Source organism: Cupressus sempervirens, chromosome 8, assembly GCF_028749045.1.
Source record: "Cupressus sempervirens isolate cs-2001-9-10 chromosome 8, ASM2874904v1, whole genome shotgun sequence".
In the NCBI taxonomy this organism is placed as follows: Eukaryota; Viridiplantae; Streptophyta; class Pinopsida; order Cupressales; family Cupressaceae; genus Cupressus; species Cupressus sempervirens.
Genome location: NC_143125.1, coordinates 660,636,896 through 660,650,370, shown reverse-complemented (window position 1 = coordinate 660,650,370; position 13,475 = coordinate 660,636,896). Strand labels below are relative to the sequence as shown.

The 13,475-nt window shown below is 36.4% G+C and overlaps 1 protein-coding gene across 1 annotated transcript in view; it reads left to right on the top strand.

The window, feature by feature from the left end:
* Window positions 1-13,026, top strand: part of LOC149544179 (putative galacturonosyltransferase 13) — a 31,436-nt gene extending 18,410 nt beyond the window's left edge. The window contains exons 4-6 of the mRNA XM_089798703.1: window positions 11,235-11,822; window positions 11,937-12,239; window positions 12,367-13,026. Coding sequence (XP_089654829.1) covers window positions 11,235-11,822; window positions 11,937-12,239; window positions 12,367-12,645 — 1,170 coding nt within the window. The 3' untranslated portion in view covers window positions 12,646-13,026. The remainder of the gene's footprint in view (window positions 1-11,234; window positions 11,823-11,936; window positions 12,240-12,366) is intronic.
* Window positions 13,027-13,475: the final 449 nt, after the last annotated feature.

Below are 13,475 nucleotides of genomic sequence, written 5' to 3'. Positions count from 1 at the left end.
ATGACATCCTTGCATTGTCGTTGCTGTCCACCATTCTTCCTGCTACTGCTATACGGTCATCATACCCATCGAAGATTCTGGAAGATGCTTCCCAATTCGGTTTACAGTGGAGAGTTTTACAAACAAATCTTTTACTTCCTTGTCTTTATCACCAACTCCATGCTTCTTCTGCATACTCTATCTTTTTCAAATGACTCCCATCAATGGAGTAAAGACTGGCTGCTGGCCATCATGCTTCATGCTGCTTCTTCATACCACCTTATTGTCATCTTACCCAACAGTAGACTCGGTCCGGTGATGCACTTCCCACTCTCGCTCAGTGGTTGCTCTCAACATCCTATTCCAGACGTATCTCTGATGGAGACAATACCAAGATCCCAGCTTGAGATCTTCACATGCACAATTGCAAATGCATCCTTCTTGCAGCTATGATGGATCCACATACCACCAGTTATCTCTACCCACAAAAACACCAGACTTTTCGCTGGCTCTGAAAGATTTCCATGGCCCTATGGAAATGTCAAGATCATACTGGAATGAAGCTTGTGCAGATGCTTCCACTGCATACTCTGATGCTGGACTAACTCCAATTAGATGGAGTGTTGACGGGTTGCTTTCCATGGTGTTGCTTCTTGTCCACCTCACAACACTGCCTTTGGACCTCTCGCGCAGGCCCACGAACCAACATCTATGGTCCCATTGACAGATCACCTGTCTGCCTTGCTTGCTGCAGCGGGTGGACTTCCACCATGTAACTACAACCCCATTAATATTAACAAATACCAAACTCCGCCCAGACCATTCGCTGGCTCTGATACCACTCTGATGTAACAGGCTTGCTGAAGCTTTCTAAATCCTCATTCATGGTGACTAAATGTAACCGGAGATACCCCACATTAACGTGATGGGCTTAAAATATTCACATCCATCCATTTCTATAACCAAACTCACTGCTATATGTTTATATCAACTCAGATATCACCTCTTTCGGGTCTTTATTGATGAATAATCTATAAAGTTTGGGCTTTGTTAACTGTCCAAAGAACCGATCCTCATCACTATTTCTTACTTGAAATCGGGTCTTTCCATTCTTAGCACCCATTTATGCAACCCTCCAAGATCGAACAACCTCCTCACCATTGTAGCAACAACCATGCATGCGAAGTGATTCCCAATCACCCTGTTGGTCACACCCGGCTCCTGCATGGAGACTATAGTGCATCCGCCACCTTTCTTTGCAAACCCGAAGACTTCATTGGCAACCCAAATCCATTAATTTTCTGTTGTAACCACCATTTAGCCACCATTCTCGGGTCTCAACTTTCACATATTATTGAGCCACAACTCTCTAACATCCAATGTTTGAATCATGATCTAATAAGTCAAGCCAGTTCCATGGAAAGACCCAACGTGACAGCAAGACGCTAATGTAGCAGCGACATGAAAATGGCAGAAGTTGGTAATTTTATGAAGGCTGATAGCAGAAGGTGGTAATTTTATGAAGGCTGATAGCTATCGGCTGCACTCTCCAAATGATCAGGCTCACACAAGGTGACCCTTCACCATCTCCAAATACCATGTTAAGTCATGATGACCATCAGCCACCCTAGCTTGTTGTCAAAGCCGCCTCGTACTCATTTCCTTATATTGCTGCGAAAGCTGAGCCCTCTCACACATTTGAACAAAAGGAATGTCTCCACCTTGTTGAAGCACACTCGATAATGAAGGGAATCAAATAAAACTTGTGCTGTGATAACATGAACAAGCTGACTGCTTACTAACCAGATAGATAACTTCTAAAACCCGATATCATTCAATTATTCAACCCAAGATTCGCATAATGAATTCTTGTATACCGTTGCAGAGTGAAATAATATTCATAACTAGGACTGATATGACTTGATACATGTATCACAGTGATATATCTTTATTGCATCCTTCGCCATACCACCACCGTTCCCTTAATCCAAAACAACAAACAAAAAAACCGAATCACATGACAGGAGGGGAAACAACACGAAACTGAAACACTATAAACACAAGCTATTAAAAATATTTAACTCAAAATTTTACATAGCATTGTGACTCTCTGGCTAAAGGCCAGAGAGTCGATCCTTTACTCTTAATTCCTTTCTCTCTTTCTCGTAGTTTCTCTACTCCCCCTCTCTTAACTCCAACTTCCCATTCGGTTCCCACTCTTTCTTTTTAAAGAGTTGCCGGTGGTTATACAAGGTTGGTTATTAAAACCATATCTCCTATTTTAATGCATTATTGTCTCCTCATGGAGATCTCTTTCCTATTACAAGGGAAACGCATTTATAATACATTTTAATGCTATATTTCACCATTAAAACATAATATTGCTACTTCATAAACAATGTGTACCCCATGGTTCCTAGATTTGAAATTTCTCCACTATTGCAAACTCTTGCCATGATTGGCCATGTTCGAGGGGTCTCCCATCAAGGTATTGGGGGCAGTGTTCAGCATGGCTGCATCAACAATTGGTTATACTTGTGACCAACAAGACCAGATGTGGTCTCACATCCCTATGAGGTTATGAAAATTGATAAATTAGTTTGGTGTTGCTTGAATTTGCAACCATTTGCAATTTCTTTAGCAAATAAAGTTGATGCTATCGGTGTTGAGTTGTAAACATTTATTTTGTATTCCAAGTTTGTCATTACTTATTGCAAAATCTCAGAAAACCTATAAAACTTCAAAAAAAAAAAAAAAAAAAAACTGAAATTCTACAACATTGATTTAGTAAGCCAGCAGGGTTCATTACATGTTGTTGAGATGAACAGACTTCTTCTAATTGTTGTTGAGGCCAAAATCCCTCTTCAATGTTGCTAGTTCAGATTCTTAAATTGTAATTCTTTAGTAAATGTATCCAATACCACACTCCTAGCACTCATTTCAGCTTTCCACTCTAGGCATTTCTGGAACCATCGTTATCTTTACATTAATATTTAAATCAAGAATGAGTCCTATCCTATTTTCAATCTCAACACTCCTTTTTGGGCCCTTATTTTAGTGTGCCTTTTACTCTCTATCATCTGAAGCTCATATGAGTTGCTATCCTATCAGTCTAATTAAAGCTCTGCTTCAATTTTGTCAACATCCATATCAATTTAAATCTAATAGAATGTGCCTATTATCATTCTACCCTCAAGATTTGAGCCAATTTAGGTAGGACTATTTTCTTATCCATTGACTATGTCAATAATTGACAGTGATCAACCCCTTTTTTATTGGCAGAAATTCTAGGAGGATAACATGTAGTCCTTTGCATTTCTAGATCTAGCCTCAATACATGAATATGATTGTTGTAAGTCGGCTGATAAACAAAAATACCTTGAGAACCTTATATAAGACATCAGTCTTAATCCATTTCAACACATCTCAATCTCTAATTCACAAGTGCATTTCAAGAGCGTTTCTTCTCAAGAGAAGATCTAATTAATGAGAATCAAGTTACAACAAGGCATTTTCAGTTATATTTTTATGATGGATTTTGTGACGACTCATCATATTATTACATCTACACATAGAGGACTTATTAGTCAAGATTATAATCATTTCATTCAAGCATTTTCTTTAGATGAAAGCTTTCCTTTTATCATCATTGTTGTACCATTGATTTCCAACTCAAGGTTTGACTTAAGTAATACCCTATACATCCCAATATCATTTTTCTTTCCTTGTGTGTAGACACACATGTAGAAATTTGTTTTTAGGTTCAGTTTTGAGTGTAAGAGCCTAGTGTAGACAAAGACAAGCAATATAGCATAGTTTTTTGAAGGGATTAGGGCACCTAGTAGTATAATCCTATTGGTTTGGCCTAAAAGTTGGTCCAGAGGCATGAGGCTCTTTTGATCAGTTTGACATTTGTTCTATGCATGGGATACCTAGAGGACTATGGTGCCTAGTGATTGTGCCTTGCCATTTTAAGCTTAGATTTTACAAATGGATTGCTTTAAGCATCCCCTTACTAGTTTTATGTATCTCAGTTGATCCTAAGACTTGCATTTGTTTGTTTGTGTTGATTATTGTCAATTTTGCACCTTTTAGCCTAGTAGTTGCATTGCCAATTTCCAATCACATCCAAATCAAATCAATCAAAACACATTACAAAGTGATGAATCATAGTTGCCAGCTCTTCCAAGGGTTTGTTGTTGGGACTATTGGTTGTCCAATGCAATTGATGGGATTAGGTTTGATTCCTAGTTTACATGGTAGACCAATGAGTTCATTTTTATGAAGATTTTTGGACTTGGGGTTTCAGGAAATAAATGGTGGTCTTTAAGGTATTTTAAATACAAGTGCATCGTTAAGTTCAAGATTCTTCAGTAGAGATTTTGGCATTGTTTTTGTGTGGTCTTGTTGATGCAAGTTTTGTTCCACTACAACATGCATAATCAAATACTTAATGTTTCAAGGAGAAACAACACACACTCAATCCTCTATTGATATAAGGTCATCTCGTGTTAATCTTGTAAAGTAAGATCATGAAATGACTTCAAGGTTCGTTCTTAATTGTGGATTTCACTTAGTTTTGTGATGTGATATGATGGTTATCACAAAGGGACTTACGCTTTTCATTCAATGGAAATCAACTCTTGCACTCCTAAAGATTTGGCTCTACAATGTGCAATGGAAATATATAATCTTGATCTTCAAACATCCACTTCAACTCAAACTTTTAATCTCTATTTCTACTTCCACTTCCACTATGAATGCAAGGAATCATGGATGACTTGGATTCAACTAGATGGAATCTCGCCAACGACTCTGGTGGAGCTCAAAATTTGAGCCTCCAATTTTTGTTAAGATCGGGCAAAAGTGGAAAGTTTTTATGGATTGTGGCTAAGTAGACTAGGATAAGATACTCAAACATAAATGATACAGAGCCAAAGGAATATGGGAGCCTCCAACAGTAAGGTATGATGATACCAATGGGAGGAAAGCATTGTTGACCTTGCCAAATCCTTGCGATAATATATGGTGGACAAGCAGATGAGGTTTCTAATAACACTCAAAAAACAGAATTGACTCTATGTACAGTTTTGAATATGTATCAAATACTAATCCGTATGGTTTGCCGTCAACCATGGAGGGACTGCTTTACATGGACAAAGACACAAAAAGGCATATTTACATTTAGCCTGATATAATCACAAAGATTGTGATTAAACTTCATGAGAAATATTGTTAACGAAGCTAGGTTGAGTTTGAGAAGTTTCGATAAAGCTCAAATGGACAGAGTCAAATCTAAAGACGGCACATTAAAATCAAACAAGGTAGAGATATACTTGTGGCAACTGGACATCTAGAGATGACTTATGGATTGGTGATAAGAAGAAAATTATAGTTTTGAATGAGAGTTGGCAAGAGTCGCAAAATCATTATCTAATAACTTTAATACAAGGAGAATGGACCTGCTAAAAGTTTTACAGAACAATAATAAGGAGATTACGTCAGGTCAAGGACATGATACATGCATTGGGAGTATGCAACAATCACCATGCTTGGAAAGAAATAACATTGAGCACAAACAACATAAAGGAGGCATCCATCTAAGCGTTTGGCTATCTTGGTACAGCATCCACGTCATCATTCAAAGCATTTACACTCAACAAACTTGTGGAGAAGCCAGAAGGATGTCACAATAATATGAAGAGCACCAAATGTAGACTGTCGATAGTCACATCTTTGTATTCCAAATTACATTAATTTAATAATCTCAGGCAGCGAGCATAACCTGCTGGACGTCAATCGTCAGAGAGGTTCTTTCAAAAATGTTGAAGCTAGTCTATACTCTGCGGCAACAATCAACGCATGAATGAAGGAAAGAGGCCGCTATGTCCACACCACGAGCAGAAGAGAATCCTTGCGAGCACAATAATCAGTCATACAATAAGCGCAAATATGAAGGAAGCGATGTAAAGAAGCCACAAGTCTAGGATTTAAACATTCATATTTTACCAATGTCATCCTTGTATGGTCGATATATCCTTATTTTAATTGTTTAATTAAACCTTTCGGTGATTATTAAATCCGAACTAATTTGCATTATGTGATTAGACCAATGAGCGTGTTAGTGCATTTAGAGGTTCGCATTGTCACTAAAGTTGTTAAGGAAAATTCTGCGATTTTAAAGTTTTCGGGCTTTATTTCATTTTATTTTAATTTTTGGCAGCTTTGCCATAGATGAATTCCAATTACTTGGAATAGCCTGTTTTCATTTGGGTTGATTCAGAGTTTAACTAGGTTGGCTGGATATTTACCCTAATTGATTATTCACTTGAAAAGTGAAAAAGTATCCAAAAAGGAATTTAATTTCTCATTTTTTACTTTTGAATTAGAAAGTTTGAGAATAAAACCCAAAATCCTCTTTGTGAGGATTTATTGTTTTGTTCGTTGTGGGAGCTATGGGTGTGGGATTTCCGCGAGGTTGATCTCATTGGATCTAGCTCAGGGAGACCTTGGATTGTCGCGATTTTTGGCTACTTCTGCGGACTTTTTATTTTACGATTCAGATTTCCGTTTTGCCCTTTTGGTTGTGAGGTAGGGTTCTCCCGTTTTATTGTTTCTGCTTCGTTTTTGCTTTTTTTTTTGGTAGCCGTTTGTTAGGAGGCTAAGAACTAGTGTTCCCCTCCATTTTTGTTTGTTGGTTCTGCTTGGTTGGTCGAGTATGAACATTTTCCTTGTTTTTAAGATGGGGGTTTGGGGTTTTTCACTGTTATGCTGGCTGTTTGTTTGCATACGGTGTCTGAACCCAAATTTTATTGAATTTTCGGAGTTTTTGTACCCAAAGACCAAATGGGTTTTGATTTCAAAGCTTTCTAGTTTTTGGGGTTTCTACCTCATTTGCGCGCGACCTTGTTTTCTTGGGTTTTCTTGGCATGAGTTTGGTCATGGACCTGGATCAACCATTTGGATGTTATTCAGACCATTGTTGCACTTATGTTGCATTGGGATGCGTGCCGCATCTGTACTCTCGACATAGTGTTCGGTTGAGTGATTTTATACTTGATATTATTGTTTCTTTTGGACCCTTATTGTTGTTTTGTGGACACTAGGATTCGTGTAGAATCTATACTCTTGGACTGAGGCCGGTTGAGTGAGTTCATGATGTGTGGTCTTGTTGCATCATTGGAATTTGTGTAGAATCCATACTCCCAGATTGAGGCCGGTTGAGTGATTCCATGATGTATGGTTTTACTGTCTTGGGATTCATGTAGAATCTGTTCTCCTGAGTTGTTTTTGGTTGAGTGACATTTTGCTTGTGTTTTCATCCAATCCTTGTGTTATGATCCTCGTGATAGTGGTGCACCACACACGAGTATGTACGCGTTTACTTGTCAAGTGACTTGTGAGGCTTGATTTTCTGTGGTACTTTCGGAAGTTATGATCATTGGGGTTGGGTTGGGAATTTGCATGCCTATGGGCACTCATCGTTGGATGAGCATGGGTAGGGTAGGGTAGCATATGGAGGGGGCTTCTATCTCGCAACCTGGCCATCATGGCGCCATAGGTTGGCAGAGGAAGTTTTAAGTAAGTGATAACTAAATATAATATGTGAGTGGTAATAAAACTTAAGATAATAAAACGTGTGAGCACCTGATTAAGTTTGAGGACACAATGTGTGAGCACCCGTTTAAGTTTGAGGACATACAATCCGAGCTCGGGCTTTTCGATGCCAAGTGACTCTCCATAATGTTAGCCCCTACTTAGTAGCCCTTTGAGTGCCTGACCAGGACTTGTAGTTTCTGCATTGTCTATGTTCTTGGTTTCAGTCATCATATTGTTTGGCGTGAGTGTTAGCCATGGATATTGTGCTTTATGTGTGTTTGTGGTTGGATCATTATCTCCATCAGCATGGCGAGAGTGGACCTATGGGTTCCACGTAGTTGGGAAGCATAGCTACCTATACCACTGTTGGGGACTGATGTATAGAGATAGTCTTTTTTCCTAGTACAATCGTTGCTAGATGTTTTCACTTTGTACTTCAGGTTCCACAGTATGCTTCCTTGTGATTTATGCTTTCATTGGAATGCTTGGATATCATGTTTAGATGATGCTAGTTCATTTGACATATTTCTATATTATGATGTTTAGCATATGATTAGATGATGTGAATTGCTTCGTCCACGTATCTATTGCTTATTGGTTTAACATGTTAGATTTCCTATTCATATGATGTTTAGCATATGATAGATGATGTGGTTATTTATTGGATTATCTAATGCTTTACTTCTAGCATGTTAGATTTCCTTATTCTTATGTTGTAGCACGTTTTAGTAGTGACATTCTCATAAGATAGCATCGACGATCTGGTCGGTAGTTTGGGATGTTACGCGCTGGGGATGGCTAAGACCCACAATGGTTTTATAACGCTATTAACAGTTGGGAGGAACTGTGCACTTTGTTTGTTATTTTAGTACATTGTGATCTTGCTTCTACACATTGTGATGTTGCTTTTGGTTATTTCCCTTTTACTGGTATGGTTTAAATGGATAGATGTTCCTCTTTCTTGCTTCATGGCATCTTGTTGTTTATGCACTCAATTTAAATTTTAAAAGCTGCCATTTGTTGCCTGAACTATGCAATAAACTGCTTTAATTTGGTTTTGTTTTTGTGCCTTTTGTAACACTCTTTGTACTAAAATACCTTTATTTATTATTTCTTCCCTACATAGAACTATTCCTACAAGCACACACACAGTCTTTGTGACCGCATTTCTTATGTGTGCCACTTGGTAAAATTATTTGTTCTTCCTACTGCATCATTTATATGGTGTAGATTGATGCTTTGCTTCACCATGTTTCTGATGTACTTAGCTGCCTCCATCAGTCTTGGCAATGCCCACCTGCAATAGTCACAATATTTTATAGTTCTACTGTTATCTATAGCATTCAGTGAAATGCTATTTCTCAATTACTTTATCGAATTAGAATATTTTATTTTTCAAAAACTTTCAATTTTATATAGTTCTCATATATTTTGATATTTTACAAATTTTAAGAAAAGTATTTTTTTCCAATCTTATTGGTTGTTGTCTTGCTACAGTCATGGATTGGCTTTTAATTTTCTATTTAAAATTTATTTATTTTTCCAAACTTTATAGCTACCATATTAAATATGATAAGACAACTCAACAAAATGAAATAAATTTGTCGTACAATATGTAAGAATATCTTCTTCATATTCTGACATATCTTATCTAGAAATTAAATTAAAATATTTCTCCCCTCAATTTTAGGCTTTTTCTCAATTGTATTTATATTCTACTAGGTAACTAAAATATAATGTAATCTATTTACAACCATTCAAGAATTGAAAGTACTTTGCTCATTTTAATGTAATCTATTTACAACCATTCAAGAATTGTAAGTACACTGCTCATTTTATTTGAGATTGATTGTTCATGTCACATATTATAATCAATTTTAATTGAAATCTTAATTTTATATTAAAATATTATTTTGTCATCAATCATAGATTTTAATTTAGTTGAACTAATTAGTTTAATTGAAAAATGCTCTTGCTACTATTTTCACTCAAAATGAAGTCTTTAAAAATACATTAAGGTTTTTAGACCTATACAAACTTCAAATTGTTGAAAACTATAAATATAATAAATAATTATAAACATAAATAGTTATACAATAATTATTGATATTATATTTATATCATATTATTATATTATTTTAATTTAAATGAGTATGTACATTTAACATTCTATACATAGAATAAAAATCTCTTATTTTTTTACGAAGGAATTTTTTTTTTGGCATTACAAGAAAAAAAAATTAAGCTAAGTAAAAGTCTTAAAGAAAGAAATAAAAAAGAATTATTTTTTCCTGGTAAAAAGATTGAACATTCTATATAGCTAGATTGCATACATTTCTCATACTTTGACCATAATCTTCAACTAAGATGCAATATTGGCAGGAACTAGACCCTATGCGTCCTTGTTAGAGGAATGTGAATTGTTTTTAAAACTTCAACATCCGGGACAGCTAGCCCAATGTTTCCAAACATTTACAAGGTGTACTTTATGATGGGAAGGTATTTCCATGGCATCCTCAAAACACCCCCAGTATAGGGACACCTGAAATAGAGCATGGGACAAATCCCTGCTTTCCTTGGAAAAATATCAAATACAATTAAAAAGGAAACATTGTAGCTGTGTTTATTGACCTTTTTCTGCCACAAGTAGAACATTTTTAGTTTTGACACATTTTAACATCATTTTAATTGCTTAAGCCATTATTAGAAATATTATGGAATGACAGGAATAACAGTTTAACCAGGTGGTGGTTTATGGTCATACCTTTAACATAGGCAGTCAACTTTCCATCATTCTATTCCTTACTAAAAAGGTTGAACTATGGTACGCTGTAAAAAAATCAACAGGTTGCAAATACAATCTGGGTTTGATATAAGACTCTCCATCATAAATAAATAAAGAGATAAAATTGTGGTACACTATATGGCATCCTAAATTGATCAAAAATCCACTTCAAAATACTTGGTTTTTTTTCTCAAAACTGTAACTGCTGTCTTGGGATGCTAGCAAAAGCTGGGGACACCCTGTGGGGATGGAAGACAAACTTTTCTCAACAAGAAGGGGGATTAAACAGCTTGGGGAGGTTTCTGATGTGTACCCACATCTGCAAAATGTCATTGGAATGGGGATAGTCAGAAAATCCCCAGGGATGCATCCCTGTGCACTATAGATATTGAGGATAAGGCATGTTCTTTGACAAGATCCGAACCAGATATATGATATCTGCTAATGTTGATTTCATACTGTGGTCAGGTCTATTAAGTGAATGGAATCATATAAACTACGCTACCAAGCTCCCATTTTAACAACTCTCCACCGACACATTCAATCTTGTGTAAGCAAATATTTGTTAGAATTCACTAAAAATTGAACAGGTTGTATTGGCCTTGTATTATTTTAAACTGGACCTTGCCACAAAGCCTTCTTAACTGAACTTCTTTCTGTAGTAATTTGATTCAGCAATGCAAATCATACATGATTTCCCACTCAACGAATATATATTGCTAGAAATGCATGTGAGTACTAATGCAGGATGAACGTAATATTGTGTAAGATAGGATGGTAACATTAGGACTATCAGTTTCTGTTTGCAGCTGCTTAAACATTCAATGCGCATGCTCAAGTTAGTGTTATATGGTTCAATGCACTTTTCCAGGTTGAGCAAATGGAATGGAAGATTCACTCTCATAAGCTAGAAGAATACCAATATAGACAGATTGCATCAAGCAGCATCCCAAAAGGTTTGCATTGCCTTTCCCTTGGGCTCTCTGACGAGTATTCCTCAAATGCTCATGCCCGGAGGCAGTTACCATCTCCAGAATTAGTGTATCATCTTACAGACAACATCTATTATCATATTGTCCTGGCATCTGACAATGTCATTGCAGCATCTGTAGTAGTTTCATCAGCTGTGAGAAATTTTGAAAAGCCAAAACAATTGGTCATCCACATAATTACAGATAAGAAGACATATTCAGCAATGCATGCTTGGTTTGCCTTGCATCCTCCTAATCCTGCCATTGTTGAAGTGAAAAGCATACACCAATTTGACTGGTTGACGGAGGATCAGGCTCCAGTTTTAAAAGAATTAGAAAACCATGTTAAGGTTCAAAGATATTACTATGGAGACCATTCAATTGGGAAAGCTACTAATGATAGTCTTCATGTGCTGAACTTGAAACTGCAGTCAAGAAGCCCCAGATACATATCAATAATGAACCACTTACGCATATATCTTCCAGAGGCAAGTGAACGCTCATAAAATCTCTCTTTCTTTTTACAAGAATGCCTAAATGAAACTATAACAAGGATAAATGCTTGCTTCAATCTAATTGCCTTCTTAATTCTCTGGGTTCAGCTCTTTCCAAATCTCCAAAAGGTTGTGTTTCTTGACGATGATGTTGTAGTTCAGCGAGACATATCCACATTGTGGGATATTAATCTTCAAGGAAAGGTTAATGGTGCGGTTGAGACATGCAGGGGGAAAGATCCATATGTTATGTCAAAGAGTTTCAAAAATTATTTCAATTTTTCTCATCCACTTATTTCAGGGAATTTGGACCCAGATCAGTGTGCATGGGCATATGGTATGAATATCTTTGATCTCAAAGCTTGGAGGAGGACGAATATCAAGGAAGCCTATCATTATTGGATCAGAAAGGTAAATATAATGATGATTATTTGATCCTTGAATGGCATTCATGTGTGCCAGATCTCTTATTTGATCCTTGTATGGCATTCATGTGTGCCACATCTCTTACTGATGGAAACTGTGTTTTCTGTGGCAGAATCTGGAATCTAATTTTACTCTCTGGCGATTTGGAACATTGCCCCCAGCATTAATCTCTTTCAATGGTCATGTTCATCCCATCGATCCCATTTGGCATATGTTGGGATTAGGATATCAATCTAAGAGTAATCTTGATGATGTACAACAAGCGGCTGTAATCCATTACAATGGGCAAGCTAAGCCATGGCTGGACATAGCATTTCCACAGCTAAAACCTTTTTGGACGAAGTATTTGGATTACTCTGACGAATTCATTAAAAGTTGCAACATTAGATAGCCTTACCTTTGAAGCTTTAAGCTGTTTGTGTCCATTCAATCTAATTCTTGTGTTGCAGTATGAACCGCAGGGAAGTGAGGGCAAAGGAAAATTACTTGGTTATTTTCCTTTTCTCTCATTTCAGAGAAACAGTGTCTGTATATCCGTGTATGAGCAAAGATGTGTTTCAGAAGTTAATCCTTTTGTATTTTTGTGTGCTGTAAAATCTCATCCGGAGCAATTTTCCTTGAACATTGGTTACAACATCAGAAGAATTTCATTGCAAGCACTGTCTGTATGGGTAACATATAAGTGGTGTTATATTAGAGTTCAGATACCTAAGGAGCTAATTGTATAAAATCACCCATTCAAATAAAATAAGGAATAGCAGATTCAACTCTACATTTGATGAATTTGTTCTAACATAGAATTATATTGGACATATCCCAGCAAGAGTGTTGGAAGGACTGTAGATCCAATTCAATTAAATTGTAGTGCAGCCATGTTGATATATAAATTTACTCAAGGTTTACAAGATGTAAACCATGTCAAACTTTAAAAATCTTATTTAATATTTATGAATGAACTGAAGTGAAAATATAAGTCTCTGCCTATATATGCCTGACCAATAAAATCTTATCCTATCAGAATTAATAGTATTTTCTCGGAGGACTATAGTCTTTAAAATAGTTTTTATAGTGTACAATTTAACATCCAGCTAGAAGCAATGAGTTTATTGAGATTAAAATAAGAGTAAAAAATTAAAATTTGTTGATGTTTGGTAGCTTTAGTAGGATAAACCTGTGAGATTAATTAATATAATAATGATTCATATATATACACATACACAC